The following is a 23,734-nucleotide window of genomic DNA, read 5'->3' on the forward strand; positions in this document are numbered from 1 at the left end:
AGAAATCAAACAACAAGAAAGGACTGACATTATACAGTTGTATGATCATCGCAAGGCTGCAATTCAAAAAATATAAGCCTATAATTGGGTCCCTGTGCTACAAAACAGTGGAGTATTGGTAATTTATAGAGAGGATGGCCATAATTAGAGTGCAAAACAGTGTTTGTTAGTAAACAGTCCAGAAGAACTGAGACGGCACACAGTTGTAATTTTGCGTTCAGGTTGATCATTTTCACTGCATTAAAGCACAAATTGGCATCCAAATATACTACAAACACCTTTTTATGAGCCTCAGAGTCTTTCGCGTCATGATGAAACTGTGGTGTACAATTAGGTAGAAAAAAAGAAAGAAAAAGCACTGGAAGTAGTGGGTGTAGGGGGAATGGTGTGGAGTGGTATGGCAGGACGAGGGCAACTGAAGACTTCTGTGCCCAAGCCGACAGGAGGAGCAGGGCAACAGGAGCGCGAATACAGGGTTTAATGGGAAAGCAGGAGAGGTTTGGGGACCGGAAGAGAGCGGGTAGGAATTAGGGAGAAGAGTGCTTATATAAGAACAAGTCCAACTCGCTGTGAGATGTGTATGTTTGACCCCAGTACTGAATAAAAGGGACACATGGCAGAATCTGTGGTTTCAAATTTGAGCCAAGGCTTTACATTGGAAAATGTAAATATAGAAAAAATAGGTTAAACTATATCTGCACATCTGTAGAGCCACGAATAATAATATTTTCCCTTTACTGGCAACAATTCCCATTCAGACAAACAGTATATACTTTTGACCGTCTCTTTAACTTTTACCCAAAGAAATGGGGTCTCCCACTCAAAGGCTTAGCATTAACTTACTTTAGTAGTTTACAATGATTTGCTAAAAAATCTGGATTACTAATACCAAATAATGTTTGCTGTAGTGTTGTCAGTTAATCTAGTTTTAACTAGGGTAAAATGTTAACCAGCTAACTACCAGTTACCAGTTAAGTAGTTGAGCCTGGCAGTTTTTCAAATAGTAACAAACTTTAAAAAGTAATAATTTAAAGATGGGTGAATCCTCACTTTGTAAAAACCTCTAAAAACAAGACTACAGGGAGCACAAGTACAGATACATTTTCTTAGAGGCGTCTTAACCGTAACCCTTTAGTTGTTCGGGGAATCCATGACTGGAACTTCTGACAGGTGTTTTCCCATCAGTTGTGATTAAATGGCACACATTTTTTTGCTCTACTGTCAGTGTCATTCCAGCCTGAAGTCAAATTCTCTCGCACGGCAAATATGGCCTTCAGCGACTCTTGGCTATCCAGGAATGATCAAGCTTTCACAGTGACTCAGCATAAACTTTGGTGGGATTAACAACATGCAACAAATAGCAAAGTTTCAATGACACAAATCACAGGTGGTGGTGCACTCATGCCATGACAAGTGACTGACACCGGAACAGAAATAAATAGAGACGCTAGCCTCAGAGGCAGCTATACCTCATTAGCACCACATTAGCTGGCTAAAATTAGGGGACAGAAAGAACAGCTGTGGCTCACTTTAGGTGTTATTTACATTGACAGAAATTAATTACTAGTAGCTACACATTAACTGAGACAGTAATAGAAGGATTATGTCTTTACAATACATTAAAATGGCACCAAAAGTAAATAATTAATGAATCAGGTTGTTAAAGTAAAAAACACAACATTACTTCTTAAATTAAAATTCTTTTGGAAAAGTTCAGATTTTTCAACTAACTCTGTCCATCTCCATCCACAAGTGCCCTGGATTTAATTAAAAACAACTCCACAAACGGGCAAAAACAACCCACTGAGCTCAGGAATCAAGCAATAAATAGTGTTATAAAATAAGGCCACTCTGTTCACCAGACCAGAAAATAACCTAATCTTCCACTTTTCACAGTATATTGTCAAAATGTTCAAAAACAGAGGTCTTGACTTATAACAGAAGGAACACAAGCAGAGCAATGAAGACCAGCAGCAAACTGGACTCATGATTATGAGTCCCCCCCCCCAAAAAAAAAAAAAAAACAACAGGAAGGACTGCTTCAGAGATCACAAGATCCATTTAATTTAACAGAGGATTAGAAACAGGATCAACAAATAGTGGTTCAAAGAAAGTGCAGTATGCTGAATAAGCTATAAGAAAGACAACCAGGATTAACTCTGCACAGATAGGCAGTAGATGGTTGAATGACCCAAAATTTAAGCTACAAGGGGAAAACCAACTAAAACGTAATAAAACAAAGAGTTGACAGTCATTTCTGTGACTGTTTTAGCTGAACTGTATTTATCACAAATGTTCGATTGAATCTTAAACAAAGGATCAGCCAAATCAAGCAAAAAAACGAAAGTGACAGAGGTGGTGACAGAATATTTCACCATGGAGAAAATAAAAGCTCTAAAATGCCCCTTCCCATAGTCCTGACCTAAATCCCATAAAGCACCAATGGGATCGCTTTTTGGGGGGAAAAAACTGAAAGCAAAGCTGACTGAAACTCAGAGGAAACTCACAAAAGCTAATAGAGAGAATATTTTATTCCATTTTGTGTCAAAACACAGTTTTGTCTTCATTTTAGATTATACATCTTTTGCATATTGGTGAATATTTAGCCTTAACTTTATCCTTAACATTTTGATGTCAGATTAAACATAATTTATATATTATTTTGACTTGTTCGAATACTTTTTAGGTTACCACTAAGGAGTTAAGATTAATATGCATATATCAGGTTCACTAAGAGACATCTGGATGGTGCATTGAAGAGCAAAGTTGGAAATGAATGTGAATTAATAAGTTTTATTTAGACCCAGTACAATTACTCACGTTAAAAAAATAACAAAGAACTGCATTGCAGAGATATAGAAAAGGGGAAAGACCTGCTGAACTGGTGATGTTTAAAGTCAGTAAAGAATAAGCATGCGTTTTCAGTCAATGACACACCTTCAGTCTACTATGATACATCAGTGATTTTCCTACATAGATTGATTTGTGACATCCTCTAACTGGTTTTTAGCCAAAACCAGCAGGAAACTCACCACCACTGTAATAAAGTCATCAACATACATTCATCGGCCACTTTATTAGGTGCAGTATGCCACTGGACCCCCCTCTGCCTTCACATCCCAAAGGCGCTCTATTAAATTGAGCCTACTCAGGTAGGCTGTGTGGTTTATGCTCAACTGGTACTGAAAGTGTGACTAGCAAATATCCCCCATGCAATTACACAGCCACCCTGTACCACTGAAAGGGCAGGATGGATCCATGCTTTCATGCTGTTTACGCCAAATTCTAACCTCAACATCTAAATGTCACAGCAGAAATTGAGACCCATCAGACCAGACGCTATTTTTGCAGTCTTCTATTGTCCAATTTTGGTAAGCCTGTATGAACTTAAATTACCATTCTTCTCTATTCTGGTTCTCATTTTGTAGTTCAGCAGGTTATCTCCCTAAAATGCAATGAAGTGCTGCCAAGTGATTAGATATTTTAAGTTAAACAGCAAAATGTATAGGTTTCAAATGCGCTTTCAGAGAATATAATATATAAAAATATTATACTATCTCTAAAACAACTGTGATGGTATAAACCACACCGCCTGTTATGGTGACACTTAAAGCTCAAGTCTGATTACCTCCGCTGTTACTCTAACTTGGTAAAATGTATCTGTATTGTCCTTTTTTACATTTTTAATCAAAAAATAAAAACACGAGTTTAACAGTAAGGATTTTTCTTTCTCTTAAAAAAATACTGTTTTGAACTAACAGTGCTGTGAGCTGATGACATCACACACAAAGACACAGAAAACAACTCGTGTGGATGTGTTTACTCAGCCAGCGCACAGGGCCATAATAATGGAAAGTGTCGTTCAGAGGACAGAGCTTAGCGCTGAATTAAAGCCAGGTCTGTGCTCCACAGCCAAAAAAAAGTTCTGGAAAAATCCAGAAGAGACAAAGAAGAGACTGGGTCTGATGTAACTGGACTGTGGTTTGGGAAAGGATAAATTCTCTAAGTTTTATAAACAGAAAGTTATGCAAAGATTAACAATACAATGCAAAACCCTTCCAAACCTTAACCTTGAGCTTTTATAACTGGAGCAACAAGTTAGATGCATTTGTCCTGAAATTTTGCATCTAACTGCAGAATTAAACAAAAGTTGTTAGTTTTTTTATGCAGGGGTAACACCACAGCTCGCTCCATGTGACAGTAAGTTGTGTAGTATGGTCTGGTGGCAGGAGATGAGCAGTTACATAAAGGCAGAAGAGTGAGAGGTTTGTCTGCACAGACTGATGGTAATTCAAGCCTAAAAGAGGAGATAACCATGACTCGGGCCTCTGGCTTTCTTCAACAATACCTTCCCCCATAACAAAAAGCCCTCTTTCCAACTCTGGCTGTCCAGTTCTCACTAGTCTAGGCTCCAGTATAATCAATGGCCCTATTAGCAGTTACATAAACCCCTGAGCACTTTATACACATGGACATTTATAGCTGGTGGCATCCAAGAGTGTGAAACATCTTCATAGCCAGCCAATTCCTGGCTTCGACAAGAGCCAAACAGGAAGGAAAAGAAAGAAATGTCCATAACAACAACCCAAACAATTATCTGTTATCATGTCCTGTGCTGAAACTGACAACTGTGAATGCAAAACATTCGACATCTGACAAGTAATCATGTGTTCAGAATGAATTTAAGTATTACCAGATTTTAGATGTGGGTTCAATCAAATCATTAGAAGGGTTTCACGCGTAGATAAATGTATACAGTCGCTTTCCTGAACTACTGATATACTTTACCTTATTTTCACTGGAGCTACTTTTTGCTAAACAAATACTATAAAAATAGTCACAGGCCAGCACACTTGTTCAGGGCCTACTGCAGAGGCCGTGGAAAACTACATATACATGGCATGCCCATTTACCTGCAGTAATGATAGCCTCATAAAGTGGGTGAGGCCATTACACGGGCTGATATCAGCCTAGTACAGACGTAGCCAATAACTGTCTATTATTCAGCTAATATGTAACAAAAAACTGCAGTACAGAACTACACACAATGGTTTCGAAGTCATGTAGACATCATTAATGTCAACACAGCAGCCATACAGTTTCATAAAAGGCTTAAATATCTGTATTGTAACAGCCTCAAAAGGCCTGTATGTTGTAGCACCTGAACCTTTTTGTTGTTTTTTTGGTTTTCCATTAAGTTTCTAAGTCTGAATGTGGATGTGATGCTGTGATGTGAGTAATGGATGTGTCAAAGTGTACACAGGAAAGCAGTGTGCGTATACGTGCAGGAAAACATAAGAGTGGGTTCATGGGGAGACACGGTGTTGGTCTATTGGTGGTAGCTGGCATTTATTGGCCCTGCTTCTGTTTATACTCAGTCATCCTGGTTATGCAACGTGGAACAGAAAGGGCACCGACCCAAAATGCAGACTTAGTCTGGCAGGATGCTGCACAATGTTCGGTACCATGGGGCAGTATGTAAGCCCAAACACAGCCAGCCTATTCATAAGCAGGAAGATGAAGAATCCAGAACAAGCAGTCCCAGCTTTTTGGCCCTGGAGGATTATTTAGTCTGGCCTCTTCTCACTTTTTGCCTCTGTGTTAATCTCACTACTCACTTTTAAGCAGACTTATTGGATGGTCTGGCCTCTGGGTACTGTTTCAGAAGTTTTGCAAGCCTCCACTAAGAAGCAGCCGATTTCATAACAGGAAGACAGATAATGAGTAGAGGCACTTGTCTAGTAGGAAGCTCATGTCGTTACAGGGCAGCTAAATCTAATGAAAATCTTCTTCTCTTGTTTCCAGATTAAGACTATCTTGAAAAACAAAGTTTGGTGGCTCTGGGTATCTTGTGTACTGAGACTAATTTCACAACATATGCACGCAATCAAGCAATACGTTTGCGTGCATGTTATGCATGCATTATCCTGAGTCACACAAACATAATTTTTGTGACTCAGGAAATACACTGCTTGGGTTTCTTTGGTGAAAATTAAACTTTTTTTTTTTTTTACTTACATGTGCCATTTATTAAGTTAATGATGGCCCAGTTCCATTTAAGTGATTCAATACAACCATAATTTATAACAGCTCTGTCTGCCCCTTTCCTGCCATTGCTACTCTACCTGCTCTCATTAAAGATTGATGCCCCGTATTATCTGACATATTCAACATAGGTCTACATTTTAATAAATAATACCTGGTTTAATAAATTAGTTTCTGCTGCTATTGAGATCAAGAGATCAAAACATAAAACTATAAGAGAATCTCACAAATTTACACAACCAACTACTCAATGAGTAGTATTGCTTATTATCCACAAGGGGGAGCTAAAGCACAACGATGCTACATGATGTGTGTCGACTGCTGTCCCCTGTGTTAGTGCTTTGTCTGGTATTTCATTTCCTGACAGGTTTCCTGTCAATAAACTCAAGGTTTTGTTGTATTTTTATTGCATTCTTCCGCTATCACTTGTCCTGCTGACAGACGTGCAGGCCTTTGTTGTAGCACAATTCAGCTCTGATTAGTGAGTAACATCAAAGCACACAGATGACTTGTTGGCTGATAATATGAACAGAGATGAAGGAGGGACATGTCATGGAGATGGAAAGTAGAAATAATGTAATTGCCTATATTAATTTACAAGACAGGAGATCTAGAGAGGAGATATTGCCAGAAAATTAAAGATGTGTCTATATCAATGAGGAGGAAAAGGCAACCACAATCAAATTCAATATAAACTCTCTCTTGACACAAAAAACACAACTCATTTCAATGATGTGATGTCCAGTACAGACGGGAGACCTTGTAAGAGGTGGACAGTGAGAAAATGGAGATTCCTGGGATTGCTACAAATTGACACACATGAGAATGAGAGGAATGGCTCTGGTTATTAGTAAAAAGGAAAATATGATGAGATTTCCCGAGAGATTCTGACCAGATTTGAAATGTGTGTGCAAGTGGGTCAGTGGAGCAGAGCTGAGCTCAGCGATAAATAGTTTCATCCATAATTCAACAGAGTCAGGCGAATGATATAGACTGCACAGGGAGTGGCAGGGATGCAGAGCACGACCTCTCTTAGTCTGTTTCTCTGCTCTCCACCTCTCAGAATGAGCAATTTCCCTTTGAAAACAATCCGCTGGTCTATCTGAATAAGGAGCAGAAAACTAAAGAAAACACTTCATCAGATAGATGCAGCTAGTTTATTTTGACGACCAAGCTGAAGGAAATCAAATTCAGAGCTAATACTGGCAGCTGGATAAATGAAAGCAAGCAGTGTGCAAACTAAAGATGGACTGGGACAGGGGACGGTGTCCGGGGAACAGACATGTAGGTTAAGGTTGACCCAAATATTCTCAGCGAGTGACTGACCAAGTATGTAGCAACCTTGGAACGGCTGAGAAAACAACAAAGACACACATGCGTGCCCACACTAGTGTCACATATACTCACACGAGGCCAAAGAGGAAGGACCAGCTGCAGGACCAAAATAAATACACAAACGATGACCCACGGAGACTTCTTGCTGACATGTGCACATATATGCACGCGACCTCATGCACAGACACCCAATTAAACCTTTTTTTTTTTTTTTTAAATATGGTTAAAGTTAAATCATATTATTTTAAGAGGGGGTGTACTCAAGCAACCACATAATTAAACATAAAAATGCAATTCATCTTTGGAAAAGCTCTAATAAAGAGGTCTAACAAAAGCTACTTTCAACTGCGTCTTTCTCACAAGAGACAAAGAGGTCTAGTAACACACAAGATTATGGAAACCTTAAAAATTGCATAAATATATATTTCTGGGGGGGGGGTTATAGATAAATAACATCATTCAGACACACTTGAAAGTGAACTTGGTTAACACTGGTTCAGACAGTTGTCTATTAATAGAATAGGCAAAGAAGGCACAGCAGGCTTCTTCCTCATTCAGACCCAGATTAGAAAACTAAGAGGGAACTGAGAGAAAAAAAAAAGAACCTCAGAGATTTTCTTCTTTTCTCCAAAAGTCTATCCATCTTTCTGATCAACATCGACCTTTACCCATACACCATTGCATCAGTGTTTCAAACATTCCCCTACCCCAGCTCAACACAGAGGTCTTTCCTGTTTTCTTCCTTTCACACCATAACATCTGGAGGGACGTTTCAACAAGAATTTCACACATAAAATGACTTTTTATTCATTAACTGTTAACCTTTGCTGTGAGCATGAGTGCCAGACTAGTGTTGTGAATACTAACAGCATGCAGGACCGGAAAAAAGGCGTTGGCCTATATGTACAACTACATGAATATTCAAGAGCTTAATTAAACAGGTTGAGGATATGCTTCAAAGGGAACACAAACAGAGAGGTGTAGAGTTCAAGCACACACAAAGGAAAACACAGAAACACACACACACACACACAGTGCATATGTATGCACACATTGCATACTAAAGCCTAAGCACGAAATCTACTCTAGAGTTAGACATTTACTGTAAAGAACTCCAGCTGGGGTCTGGTAAATTGCCTAATACAAGTAATTTATTCTAACTGCCAAATTCCAACTTTACATTAAAAGAGAATGAAAACAGGAAATAGTCATAAGCAATAAGCGAACAAGCGATATGATGCCATTCCACATGACAAGAAAGTGCTTATTTACATAGTGTACAACATTAGATTGGAAGATCTGGAAAACTGCACAGGAGTCTAATTTTAGGAAGCACTTCTCTCTCCTCTAGGAAGGTGTTATTGCACTACTCAAGCAGATGAGGTGGCTGCGAGATCTGACAGCAAACCTGCAAGCATTCAGCTGAGCAAAGCTGCTGCAAACCTCTTTGAACATCACCCTGTTACTATGGAGACGGGTAACTGGCTACACTGTCTGAGCACTGGACACAGATGAGAGGAAGCCCGAGAGAGTGAGCGCTTAAGAAGGACTGCCTCTAAGACATGAAACAAGGAAAACAGTGACAAGGTAAAGGGGGTGTGGAGATCAAAACAGTGAAGTCAGAAAAGCTGCTGAGGAAGTGTGACACATGAGTAACAAGCAGTGTAGCAGATTCACATGCTTGTTCAGCAAGGAAACTTCGGGTTTAATTTTAGATGCTGGAGGAAACCGCATGAGATTTCCCACAAGTGGAGAAATCTCAGAGTCTGAAAGATAAATAGAGAACTACAGGTAGTTGCATAAAAGGAGAAATCAAATTAATGTAGAACATTTGCCCACACATCCGCAAACGGACACGTGTATTGCATGACTTTGGGCAGTCCAAGATGACAGTTTGAAATATCTCTAAATATATCTTTGGCTAAATTTGAAATGGTGACCTTACCTCATACTGTGCTGCAAAAATTGGACACAAATTCTTCTCACAATAATCATACTTCATTACTTCTACCAGTAATCTTTACAAAGCATCCACGTGGGATAGGGTATGATATGTCATAACACTTACTGGTTGGCAGGTCATTATAGACTCCAAATTTGCCAAAGTGTCAAGAAGTGGGGGAGACCTTACTGCAATCTCTGGAAACACCAAAACACCAGATGGGTAAATATCTTGCCAAAGAATTACATTTATCAGCCAAGTAAAGCACTGAAAATGTTCTGGTGTCTCGTAGTGGTGAAGAACTTGACTAAATTGGATGCTTATTTGAGCAAACACATCAAATACTTGCACAGACACACAAAAGTCACAGCAAGCAAGTAATACAAGTAATGAGAGAGCTCAAAACAAGATGTGATAAAGAACAGAGCATCCATTGTATTAAATCCACTGTTGATATTAGTGTTTGCTTAGGTGATCAATGATCAGCCACAGTATAGAATTTAAATCAACCACGACAGAAACACATCACTGATGTTTTAGTTGAACTCAATGGTCTCAGAAAAAGTAGACAAGGCAATATTTACACACTTACATGAACAAAAGAGAAGACTTTGTTTTCATAGATAAGCAAAAAAAGAAGAGTGAGAGTGAGAGATGACAGGAATGAAAACTTTCCCCTACAATGCTAGGAGGGGAAAGTTAAGGAAGACAGAAGCATTTGAGAACAATTTCAGTGTCTGCCCGAAAGTCAACAACATCACAAGCTGCCAACTGATTGCTTTATGCTGCATCCTAATTTCAGTCAACAACCACATAGTCGTGATGGTGCACTGACAGCACACACACAAACACACAGATAGAGCCTGAAAACAAAATTTGCTACAGGCTGGTGGTTAGTGAACAGGCTGAGATGAGATCACCTCCAGTGTGTACTAAGAGCACATGCTTCATCATCCCCGTGGCTCTCCCCTGCCTCCACACACACACAAACACACACACGCGCTCTCTCTCTTTGCTAAAAGTCAATCGAAACTCAGTTGTTTGATTATACATGAGTGTGATGGCTGCACTTACAGCCACACAGTGGTAATATCACCATGTTAGTGTAGAGGCTTATAAGTAATATTGCATTCACATTTCTTTCTTTAAATATAGGAATTTATTTACAGGACAATAAATAACTGGTTTTGGTTTAGAATTCATTCACATATCCACATAACGCTGCATTCTAAAATAAGTGCGCACATTTTAGTTTACACTGTTATGTATGATTAATCTTTTGTTTTCTGAGTTACCTTAGTTGCAGCTGTTCCAGTCCCTTGATTAAGGAGCCAAGAGGTGGAAAAGGGGCGGAGCGAGCTTTAAAGGAAGGCTACAAATTGGTTCACGCCATAACTCGGGACCATGGGGGGGAATTGGAGTTCATTATGTTTGGTTTAGTTAGGTTTTGTGTGTTTTACCCCTTTTCCTGTTTTTGTGGGCTGATCAGCCACTATTTAAGTTTCTCCTTTGTCTCGTTAAGTTAGGTCAGTTTGTTTGAGTTATCAGTTGTGTTGTCAACTTTGAGTAGAGTTTTGTTAGTTTGACCTCTTTTATGGGCCCAAGATTTTGATTCTTTTTGCATGAGTTAACCAATTATGTTTTTTGGGTTAAATAAAAAAATCATTTTTTGGACTTTAACCTGTGCCTAAGTTTCCTTCACTGCTCGGTCCATCACAACGAGTCTGACTGCCTGCTTCTGTTTCTGTCTTTATGTGACTAAAGGGCAATCTGCTGTGGCAGGGGTTTGTTAAGACTTTACCATTCATTTGCATCAGCACTCTGGGTAAGCGAGACATCATGCTTGTCTTTTGCCGATTTCAAAAAAACTCAATGTCACTAAAATAGTTCTAGGATGAGCTGTTCTGTCCTGATGCAAAGGTCAAAAACGCTTTCATCAACACACAGCCAATAGCCTGAGGAGGTGAGAGACGATGGGAGTGCAGTGATGGGGATGTTAAAGTAGCAGGGACAGAACAAGCCTCGGGGGACCAGGTGAAGTTCGGTTCCTTCCACCGACACTTCTCCCCTCTGCTTTTCTCTTAAACACTGCCACAGCAACACACAAAACTCAAACCCTTCTTTAACAAGTCATTGCTTTTAACAAACACTTTCTAAAAAGCAGTCCTATTAGGGGCAACTGTTAAAATTACCAATCATAAATGCATAATTGAAGTGTGAAAGCGAGTAGCTGCTATGGATTTTTCAATTAGTTTAATTTTGATGACTACTTTTGATTTAAGAAGCTAATTAACAGAAAACAAATAATTGTTAGACTTGTTTTAGCAGTAATAAAATGTTTGAAAAAAAAGACATAGGAGTTTAATTTGAATTTTTAAACACTTACAAATTTCAGGTGCACTAAATGAAAGGTTCAAAAGAAAGACAGCACAGAAAGAGTAAAAGACGTATATGACCACAAACAGAGAGATCCACATATAGACGAAAATCTGTCACTTCCTCTATTCAATCAGTGCATTTGCGACTTCCTTGAATAGGCTGAATGTGACCCGGGAGCCCAAATGAAGCTATTACATAAACATCTATTCTTTGCCAGACATCATTAACAACCTGACCACAGAAAACACACTGAAACTGGCTACAACACTCAGTGTTTTAAAAAATGGAATCTTTAGGAGATCAGGAATAAAAACACTGTTTAAAAACTTAAAAGATTTAAAAAGCCAATAATTATTCACCCTCAGATTTTAGCACATGTGGCCTATAGACTACAGAAGGACCAGATTCTCCACAAAGAAAAGAATGAACTCTTTCATTATTAAAAGAGCAGTAATGGAGACTTTTTGGATCTCCAACCCACCCTCAGGTTTGTTATTTTGTGACGCTAAGTTGCAGACAGTTCAGTTCGCACCAGTCCCCAGAGCTGCCCACCACCCTAAGATACTGCAGTTGGTGGGCAGGTATTGCAACACATCCTCCAACCAATGCATCCAAAAACTATAGAGTCATCAGACATCTAGATGGATTCATCATGTACCACGTATCTCCCATATTAGGATTCCTACACTGGCTGCTAGTCAGAGACCAATTTGTCTCTTATCATATTGAAGAAGCTATATATACTAGATACTATAGACTCAACAACAAAAGAAGCTCAGAGCAGGAGCAGCTATCTCTAAACTATATCTCAGGAGAGTAAAAAAAAAAAAAAAAGAAATAGCAAAACCTCATGCTAAAACATGCCTGCATTTCACAGTGTTTGAATGGAAAAGGTGATACTGGTAGATTTAATGAGAGACAATGATACTATCAATACATAAAGAATCACTGTTGGGGCGTTTTAGTCTGGAGCTGATTACATGACTCAATCAATGACAATTTGATTAGTAGAAAGAGCAACCTGTGCTTCAGAGATGCTACATTCCCCGGGTGCATCCATCTTTTTAGAGAAAGATTCATACAACATGATTATGAAGGCTAACATGACTCAACGCGTTGTAACAATTAAATAAAGCCAGGAAAATCAAGGACACTGGACCTTAACCCCACTGAATATTTATCTGAGCACATGGGGACAGTGCTGCAGAGATTAGCAAAGGTCTGGTGGTCTGGCTGGGTTCAAATCCACCAGCCAGCTGGGCTGTTCTGTGTGGAGTTTCCATGTACTCCCTGTTCCCGGTTCTCTCTGGGTACTCCGGATTCCTACCATAGCCTAAAGACATGTATGTTAAGTAAACTGGTGTAATTGTCTATCTGTGTGTGTTGGCCCTATGATATAGTGGTGATCTGACCAGGGTGTACCCCACCTTTCACCCCGTGACAGCTGGGATAGGCTTCAGCCCCCCAGCGACCTTCAAGTGGCTAAAATGGATGGATAGGATGAGACTGAGAAAGACAGACAAGACAACACTGTCATATCATGTTAGGAAAACATTTATCAACAAGCTCACAGTGTCCCTGCCAGCCTGAGAAAATGTTGTCACTAAGGCAAAAGAGCTGCATATATTCTGAGATTCATGTTTAGTTTTCAGTCAAATTGTTACTGATTATTACGACGGGATCAAAATTTTTGTATTAAATTCAAAACAAATGTAAAATATACTCAATTTAATATAATAAGCTAATTTAAACCATTTAATAACTAAATAACTTACCAAAAAAAAGTACATCCTATCTTACGATACAGCTATAACAAAACACACATTTGAGTGCATTTTCAGTTTGAATCAGCAAATTATAAAACTGTGCAGATTTGGGGCTTTTCTACAGAGCACAGCATGCCAAAATAAAAAGATAAACAACAGAAGACAAAGGATGAACAGGAACACAGGTGTGCATGTGGAGATGTGGCTTAAGGGAAAGAGAAGGGGTCACCTACCCGACCTCTTTCCTTTACAGTATTTCCCGACAGCCCACTTTTGGATGGGATGCGGATAGTGAGCATTCGCAGACAGGCCCTGGAGGAGATTATGATCTCCCAAGACAAAGACTGCTTCATCTCTCTCAGATACAAAACTCTTAGTGTGAGAGAAGTAGCCTTAAGGTTTGGCTGGTGTTTTTATTTCTTCTCAGTAGCTCATATCACACCAGAGTCTACTCGGCTGTCCCTCACCATCTCCTGTCCAAAATGAGTCAGCCTTCCTGAAGCTGAGCATTTCGCACCTTGTAGCCTTTCACGTTCTATATCTTTTTACTCCTACTCTATCACTTTGTCTCTCTTTGAATAGGATGTAGACCAGATTATACTCTATCACTCTGGGTTCTAGTCTTTCTAAAAGTGACACCGTGCATCTGTCTGCCCGGAGCATTTGCGCATGTACACACTGACATTTCTTAGCACATGAGCATCTGACAGCCTTATAACATGGTGTTAAGAACAAATAGTATGGGTGTAATCAGTCAATCAATTAATCAGCAGTTAATTGTAATTATAGCTCACAGGCTGAGCACCACCTGCAGAACAGCAGGCTTTTAACGGACCTGCTGCTGATTTCCAACACAAGCCTTCTACTCAGTTTAACAACACTGGCATCAGGGGAGAGATACATTAAACCCATAGTCAGTTTTAGAGCACAGCCAACAGAGTGTTATTGTAAGTGAGTCATAAATGCTCCCTAATAAGCAATAATCAAACACAACATTTACCAATAATTACGTCCCTCTGTAATGGCGCCAGTCGACTTCATGCTACCAATCTCACCACTGGAGAATGAGTTACTGTTTAACAAGAGCGAAGATAAAGTGCAAACACTGATCACTGATCACACTGATGACTGAATTGCTTAACAGGGAATGAAGGATCAAAAGAAAATCAGTTTACTGTAAAGACTGCTGGTATCAAAGAAGTGAGCAAACAATGCTTTATACTTAATCATGAACTGCCTCTGCACATGATAACAGAGTCAGTTTGTTCATTTTGACTGCTCTTCTGAACCAAACTCAAATAATCCCCAGTTTCTGGCATATTATCAAATAGCAGGAAGATAAAGAAAGGAAGAGAGATGGAAAAATGGTAATGCATGACACAAGTATTACAGAGATAATACAAGGCTGGCAGCAAAAATGTAATACAAACCGGGCTTCAGCTGTAAATGGATCTGTAGCATGGAGACAGGAAGACACGTGGTTTTAGTGACAAGCCAAGTGTGTTTAAGCTTACCTTGGAGTACTGTCTACGAAGACTGAAGCGCTGCACCATCCTGACTGCCTGAGTGACGGACCCACAGCTGGATCCCCTGTTCTACTCCTCTCTGCTGATATCCTACCAAAGTACACACCGCCTCACATAGTACACTCCACACTCACGCCAAAGGCACACATGCTACCATCCTCTCCAAAGATCCATGTGCACACACATTTGTAGTCCACACCGCTCTAGTCATCTACTATGCAAACACAAGTGGGGAGGGGGGTGAAAAAAAGGGAGGGAGAGCAAAAGGAGATAATAACAGCTCAGCCGTGTTGCCCTCTACTCATATTCACAGTGATCCCCTGAGCAAATCTCTTTCTCTCACAAGATACAGTCACTCAGACAAAATACTCACACCACATGGCTGTCTATACACAAAGAATATTCAATAAATACACACACACACACACACACACACTCAGAGAATCTGGAACGCAGATGAAATGAGGTCTTACGTTCACACATGCACACAACCCTCCACATCCTCTTCTGAACACAGGAGTGATTCACACACAGCTCTCACTCATCTAGGACAAGGCAAGGTTGCCTCCTGCTTCCTGTCAGTAGGCTGAAGGGTGGGGTGAAGCGAAGGTGGTGGCAGAGGATGAGAGGAAGGAGGGGGAGAGTGGAGAGGAGGAGGAGGAGAAGGAGGAGGGACCAGCTGACTATCTGTATTAACTCTCTCCAGGGACAGAGGAGGGGGACAGGGAGGGAAAGACAGAGGAATAATGAGGGGCGAGGGGGGGGGGGGGGGGGGGGGATGTTCAGAAAGGGAGAAAGCAAGAAAGAAAAAAGAAGTGCGACGATCAATGAAGAAAATTGATCGTTCACCGAACATCCATCATTCTTGATGCAACACTCAACCTCCACTAGCAGCAGACCTCACACACCTCCAAGGTCAACCATGCTGTTACTATGACAACCTAAGCAGGGCGTAGTCCCAAGAAAGCAAGTTTCAGGGTAACCACGGCGACCGCTCGATAACCTTAATTGCATTGCTGTGTTGTAGTGTGGAGACATGACTATGATGGTAGTTAAGAGAAGAGCCAGACAGGTTATAACCTCTGCCAAGGTCAAGCAGCAGAACTCAGAAAGGTTGATGGTCGTCCATCATAGCAGCAAGACTAATGGAGCACAGATGACTGGCTCTCAGCCTTGCTCTGTCACTCAAGGTGAGGTCATTCATGCAGGAATGAAGTATACTTGGTTTTACAGATGAAGAAAGAGGAGAGGGCTTTACTAAATTTAGCTCACACATTATAGCCTGCTGCTTAATGTGGATATCAAGGCCCACTGGCCTAGACTTACTCCCCACCACTGGCTTAAAAGCCAGATAGCCAGACGTCCTTCTGTCTATGACACATTGATGCTTTTTCTTGGCATGGCTTACTTCATTATCCAAAAGGATCAGTCTGGTCTACAACAAACATGAGCTCATAAAGCAAACACTCCCAACACATGAACCAAGCCCAGTGCTGCTCACAGCAGGAAGGCTGATCTAACAGCGCCCTCTAGTGGTAATGAGAAACAACTGGAGTCAGGAACACCAAAGGTGGTTAAAGTCAGAACTTAAGGTCAACTTTTACAAGCAAATTACGTAGGAAGATAAAAGCACTTCCATTAAGAAACGGCAGCTAAATGGCTGAAAACAAGCAAATAAAGAAAAAGAAAAACGAATATCAATGGCTTACACATTGTGGGGTCTGCAGTTTTTTGTTTCTTTTTGCACCACAAAAAAGCAACAAAACAAAGCAATGAGCAATGTCAGTGTAATTAACATACAAGTTAGGGGTTGAGATTTCGTGGTCATTGAACATCGCCTTTTTTGTGGAATAGAAAAGTGAAAAAGTTTAAGAAACAGACACTGCAGAAATGTCACATCAGTCTACCCTTAATGATCCAGTTACAGAGCAATCAAAATATTGCAAATCTATTACACAAGTTTTACTTAATAGGTGAATTTTGAAGCTGGTAACTACTGAATTGCAGCAATTATTAGTCTTCCTTTCCTCATGCAATCCTCAAAAAAGCCACACCTTACAGTACTTTTGTGAATGAACTTAAAGACAGCACAGTAATAAGGTTGGAAAGTGATTTAACTTTTGTTTATTGCTTAGCAATCCAGGTGGCAACCTAATGAAGTTATTTAAGACAGAAAGTAGAAAGCTGTCTTAACCTTTTGTCATGTACATTCAGTGAAAAGGAATAACAAAGTCTAGTAGTCTTTATTCCTATAGGTTTATCTGAAGTTATTATATTGCTGTAAGACAAAGAGGCAAACAGGTCATAAAATAGTCCCATTTTAGAGGATACTTACGTAATCTGCATCACATAATGATATTTTCAGATATACTTTTGTTCTTTGTATAAATACTTTCCAAAGGCTGGATTATGACCTTTATTACTTCAAGTGGATGCATGATAGAAAAGGATTTTTTATAATTAAATTAAAACAAGCTACACCTCTAGTTGTGTTCATATGGGCATGTGTCTATTGTTAATCCTGAGCCTATATTTCAACACTGACTACACCAGCGGTGGAGAACCTGCTTTTCTGGAGCTCATGCAGCTCTTTTGTCCACCTCTTGTGGCTCACTTTGGTTTAGATTTTTTTAACTGAGAAATATGAACATGGAAATTAATTGGATTTTTTTTTCAACATTTGAACTTTTATTCATCATTTAAGTGACTGCAAAAATGTGCAGCCAATACAAGGATTTTAAAGAAACACTTAATATGTCTGTGGCCTGATTGTCTTATTCTTTTAACTTTGATGACCCTCAATTGTCATGGCTGCCATAGATTTATATACAATTAAATGACTTCAGCAACCTCAAGTCAGTTTACATATGAACTCCAAACAATACGTGGACAGATTAATTCGCTTTCACTGCCTCTGTGGCTGGAATTTAGTCAAAATTACAACTGGACGTGGCTTTTTTTTCTTATCAAAGATGGACTGAAGGGGAGACCCATATGGAAAAGAAATAGTAAAAACTTATATGATTTACTCATGAAAGTGGCCACTTTCTCATTACTTTCATATATTGTTTTAGTAAGTATCCAAAACAATAATTTTTCAAGGGATCTTATATCTGTTTTCACTCTTGTATGCTTTTCATACAAGTTTCACACAAGACAGATACAAACTTTATAAGATTTATATGTATCTTTTCCATATGGGGAGATATAGCAATTTTATCCAATTTTGACCCAAAATGTAATTTTATTCTAAGTTTGTGTATAGATACTCCCACTCTACATGGTCAAATGCTTCACATCCAGGGAGAGGACAAACTCAGAGGTCTCAGTGGGAGGAGAATAAACTATGGATATTAAAATACGAGTGGTAGGATTCACAGTGGCCATAATATCTTTATAGTCACTCTTCTTTAAAGGTTGACTCTTGGCTAAAAAATACATGATATTGTTCAGTTTTGTTGGTAATAAATAAGTAAACCTTTTTTGATGCTTTAGACATGCAACACAACATATGTTATTATATTCTTAAATTAAAAATGCATGCATGCAACAGCCCACTGCAGAGTGATCACATGTGGTAAAAGATTTTAATTATTTATTCCTATTACTGAGTTTGATGGGCTAATTTATATTTAATAGGCTGCCACCTTTATTATAATATGTCAAAAGTTGCTCAAAAATGTCTCTCTTGATAGTAAAGTTAGCCAGACCTTGGAGTACACCGTTCTATATACACTCTACATGTGTGTGCATGCCTTGAATAATAGCTCAATTTTACTAGAACAATAGTCAGCATTGGGAAAATCCAACAGCAGTAATGACACAGAGCAGGCCCATCTCAGAGCGTTCAATGTTGAACAGCAGGAAAATTTACATTAGCAGCAAAATGAACCTCAGCTTTTGTTTGACAGTTCACTGACAAATGAGGTCTGACACTACTGAATAGAAAAACAGAGGCACATCAATAAACTTGTGTAATGATTATGATTAATGGCTCCTGTCACCTACCCTGTCTGTCTCTTCTGTGGACTGGTAACCTGATGACAGCAATGCATCGCCGCTGGAATATCCTGGGGCAGGGCTGCTGGGTGTGGTATCGGTGGTGGAGGAGGAGCGTGGGCGGCTAATATGTTGCTGCGGATCATGGGTGTAGCGGCGTTGCGGGGCTTGAGGGCTACCTTTCAGAAGAGGATCACGATCTCCACTCCCAGATCCCGACCCAGAACCCTTACTTCGCCGGCTCTGCAGGCTGGTCCCACGCCTCATCATGCCTGCAGCGGCTGAGCCCTGGCCAGCTGCAGAAGGAACCATAGGAGCAGAGAAGATGTCAGAGTCAGGACAACAAGACTCTGAGGCATCCTCAGGGGCACAAGGGGAAGTGCCACATGCTGACACCACAGAGGAAGATGAGGAGGATGATGAGGAAGTGATGGTGGAGCGAGAGAGGGAGAGACGTTTACGCTGCTGTTGGAACAGCTGCTTCAAACCCTGGCCAAGAACCCCCATGCTCGCCCTGGCGTTTTGGCTCATCTTAATCAAGGAAGGGTGATCTGACTCAGAAAAGGCCCTCTTCAAACCTGAGCCTTGTGACCCCCTTGTCACAGAACCTGAACTGGGTCCCACCCCCTCTGGCGCCATTTGACTTTTGTCTCCCTGCTGCATATTGTCCTGCTGACTCTTCATGAATAGCAGAGAGAATCTGTCCAATCAAACAACCTGCGAATGCCTCCCTTCCTCTCTGTCAGGCATGCAGATGGTCAGACTAGATCACTGACTGAGGGGGAGAAGACTAGAAAACAGCAGAGATCAGCAGAGGACAGTGGAAGTGGTGATTGGACTGTGATGGGAGGGTTGGATCAGCTCATTGGCGGTCAGAGGGATCCAAAAGGGAGCATGCATCTTTGACTCAGGAACAAGTGGTCATTCTGGTCTAACACAGAGAAAGGAGATGGATTATGAGTGGATGAAAAGTTACCTAGATCCAGGTGCAAACCCTAACTTTCACATACACAACATTTGCATCTTAACATTTTTGTTCCAGTGTTTGATAATAATTGATATTATTTCAATGTCAATATGTCATTATCAATTATTGGGTAGGAATAAAGTAAATTAAGCTGGATCTTGGTAAACTAGCACAATTAAAATAACACAAAAGAGGCAAAAAGACGAAAAATATAGACTAAATAAGTGTGCATGTTAAGATTATAAACAGCCTGGATGGGATGCAATCAGAATAGTAAAAAAGGAGGAGATGAAAAGAGGAGTGAGAGAAGGGGAAAAAAGATGATGACTAACATCAGAAGAAGAAAAACCCACCTACCATCAGCCAAACTGTCATTCTAATGTGACTCACTCGTCTGGGTTACCTAAGAGGAAGATGGACAGATGGAAAAAGACCAAAGATTGAATCATTTTTAAGATTCAGAACTTCAATCATCAGTCGTTGACCTTATAAGAAATATCAGCACCGCTTCCTGATTCCAATCCGCTACCGTGAATATGTACGCTCCACTGAACAGAAGACACAAACACATGCAAACACTGTATGTTTGCATGTGTTTGTGTGGTTCTCAAGGAAGTAATTTCAAATCCCCAAAGGCATTCTCTCCTTGCCCTGAGGAAGTATCGAGGGATAAGGATTTCCTCAGCAGAAACAACATATAGAGTAGTGTCACAGAGTGCATGAAATCCTGTGCCGTCTGACACAATACAAGCCATCGGCAAAATAACAGAGAAGACACCTGCTAAAATAGAAGGAGTCTTTCTGAGCAACCTTATTGGTTGATCAGTGATCACCTCATAGATGGGAAGGCAGCCTGAGTCTCCCTGCAGCATGAAAAGCTGCTCCCATTAAGGACAGCAAAACAAGCAAGCAAGTCTAGATCATTCAAAACCCTGGGGAGGCACAGCTATATACCCAAACTATATCATTCCTTTAGCTGCACTGCCTGCCCATAAAGAATAACGCAAGGTTTATCAGACAGGCACACACACTCACTCACACACATCTCACAACAGACAGAAGGGGGTGGAGGATGAAGCAACATGCAAGTGTCATATCAGTTCTTGCAACAGCTACACTGTCACTGCCAAAAGAAGATGCATTCATGCACATAAAAACATTCCATTCAATTCAGCAAGGTAAAACGCATGCACACAGATGCTTTTACTTTCTCTGCCTAAATCTTATCTCTTAGCTCAACTGACAGATTCAGGCCACAGGGTTCTAATATGATTAATTTGGAGGCTATGAGGATGGTGCCAATCAGTTAAGTGCAACTGTTGCCTGCCAGAGAGAGAGAGAAAGTGAGAGTGAGAGAGTGTGAGACAGGTGTTAAGCAGGTTTATTTTAGTCACCTGAGTACTCATAATATGGTTGTGCTAACTATGGTCTTTAAATTTAGTACTTACAATCTTTACGCTGGCACGCATTCCATAGTAAATAATAATATCAAATGATTGCAATATCCAATCCTGCCGGGAATAATTAACTTTACACCTCTTACTAAATTAAAAAATATAAATATTTGATCATAGAATTCAGTTCTTAACAAACAACTTTCTTCAGCTGATCTCATGTGGATACAGTCTTCCCATGATGAGACTAAATATGAGACTGAATAAAGATGCATGATGACGTGCTCGAAATATGTTGTTTTCTATGCAACCAAGCTTACCACCTGAGCTGTTTCTCACAGAAGGTGACCAGTTATGCATAAGCTGTACACCGTACTCAATAATACATGCATATTTGAAGACAGATTCGCGCATGCATCGTCCGCTGGCACAGTGAGCGACAGGGAAGTGTGAATCACTGATGATGAAGCATTAAATTTCTTTCAGAGCTTGCGAGTAAAGGCATAAAAGTTAATCCTATCCTGAAGCTGAAGCTGAAGTCTTGTTTCACCCCGGTACCCATCCATCCATCCATCCATATTAATAAATCCCCTTCTTCATCCCCAGGCTGATCCCAACTGCAGGATTGGGTGTTTTCTTGATTGCCTGCGGTTTCATAATCACACCAAATCCTCTTTGAGGAGTCTTTAGAGGACAACGCTTTATTGTCAGACTTGATGTGTATGCTTGCATCTTTATTCAGTTTTAGCAAGCCTTGTCAATCTACCTTTAAGAAGAGAGAACATACGAACACCAGATGGATCTTTAAAAGCAGCTGTGTTCTTCTGACATAAGCTACTTCATTTCATGACTGTATGCTGACCAGGATACTGCAAGAAATTGTTTGTGAAAATATGTATTTTGATTGCTCACCACATAATAATGATTATCAGTGATCAACAGCGTCAGTGACAACCAGGGGCAGCAGCCTGTGTGAGTCAGCATGTTGCTCAGAGATTCTGCGACGCTGCCAAAGGTAAATCACAAATCACCACATGAACAATGGCCTCTCTGGAACTCTGTCACCCTCACTCAGTCCCTCACATAAATACACACACACATTCTTGTTCACAGCACTGTGTCTCACACCAGTCAACTGAGCTGCCATTTGTCCTCTTCTCATTTGCCAGCTTAACTGGAGAAATGGAGGAAGAGGCTTGGCTCAACCTGACTCAGTTTATCACTTTAAGAAATGAAAGATATTGTGATAAACACATAAAAAAACTACAATCTTCTATTGAAGTTTCTCTTTCTCTCTGTTCAGTTGCTCTGCTTGGCAATATATTACATACTGTGCTGTAAATGTTCATTTAAGCTCTGGATAGAAAACAGCTGCAGAATCATTCAGACAAAATGACTTTCTAACACAGATTCACCACCAGTTTGCAAAAAATGATACCCATTATTGTTATTATTACACAAAAATATTATTTAAAAAGGGCTGGAGCTCAAGAGCGATAATACTGAGAGCTACAGAAAGTTAAATGATAAAACAGACAATCTGCAAATACGCAAAATGTGAGAAAAATGTTTTTTTCAACAGCTCCATAATTGAAATATCGACATTTAATGAGGACTTTGCCATTAAATTTTGTTCCTAAACAGGACATTGTGCATGAAGAACCCAAAGCAGAGGTCAATCTGGCTTGCATTCACTGACACTGAAGCAGCCATGTTGTTGTTCATTGCTGAACATACAGTTGGTGGACTCAAAATATGGCTATAGCTTAAACAAGAAAATGCAGTGTTTCCAGAAGAGTCTGAGAGCTGGCGTGGAATAGACCGCTCTTTGTTCGCTCTGAGCTCACACATACAGGCCCATTGCTGCTCTTTGTGCTGTGCCTCTTTCACTGACAGACACACATCAATAAGAGTGGAATTAGGCCAGAGAGTTCGCTTGGTGTTTGTGTTTGCGTGCGTGGACAAATATGTGCGTGCATGCTTGCATCAGACAGAGACAGAGAAGGAAGACAACGAAAAAAAAAAAAAGATAGCAAGGATTATACTGGGTACAAGTGGATGTATCTACATGTGTGTTTGTGTGTGATGCATTTGACCGATGGAAAATGGACCAGATCTCATTCAACAGCTGTATAATGTCAGCATAGCCAGGAAACAGGAACAATCGTTATTCTATTCATGTGTGCGTGTGTGCGTGCATATGTGTGTGTGGTTGGGTGGCAGAGAATAGCACAGTTGTGTCAGCTGTGACACTGAAGGAGATGACTTCAGCAAACTGCACAAAGTGTGATAAGAGAGACAACTCTTTGTATCAACACAGAGAGAGTGTGTAAGCGAGAAAAGAGAGACAGAGGGTTACACAGGCAGTGGAACGGGCCCGA

The 23,734-nt window shown here is 40.2% G+C and overlaps 1 protein-coding gene across 5 annotated transcripts in view; it reads right to left on the reverse strand.

The window, feature by feature from the left end:
- The window catches only part of tmcc1a (transmembrane and coiled-coil domain family 1a), a 46,777-nt gene that overhangs the window by 13,967 nt on the left and 9,076 nt on the right, over positions 1-23,734 (reverse strand). The window contains exons 3-4 of one of the 5 annotated variants that reach the window (XM_085260914.1): positions 20,317-20,362; positions 19,002-19,288 (exon numbers count right to left, since the gene is read on the reverse strand). In XM_085260914.1, the coding sequence (XP_085117040.1) occupies positions 19,002-19,262 (261 nt within the window). In that variant the 5' untranslated portion in view covers positions 19,263-19,288; positions 20,317-20,362. Of the gene's footprint in view, positions 1-19,001; positions 20,363-23,734 lie in introns of all 5 variants that reach the window. The other 4 variants (XM_085260912.1, XM_085260910.1, XM_085260913.1 and 1 more) reach the window with 4 other exon arrangements.

The sequence above is a fragment of the Mchenga conophoros genome, linkage group LG20 (assembly GCF_057382185.1).
Source record: "Mchenga conophoros isolate Kocher_MC1m ecotype Shallow Benthic linkage group LG20, M_conophoros_male_GT1.1, whole genome shotgun sequence".
Lineage (NCBI taxonomy): Eukaryota > Metazoa > Chordata > Actinopteri > Cichliformes > Cichlidae > Mchenga > Mchenga conophoros.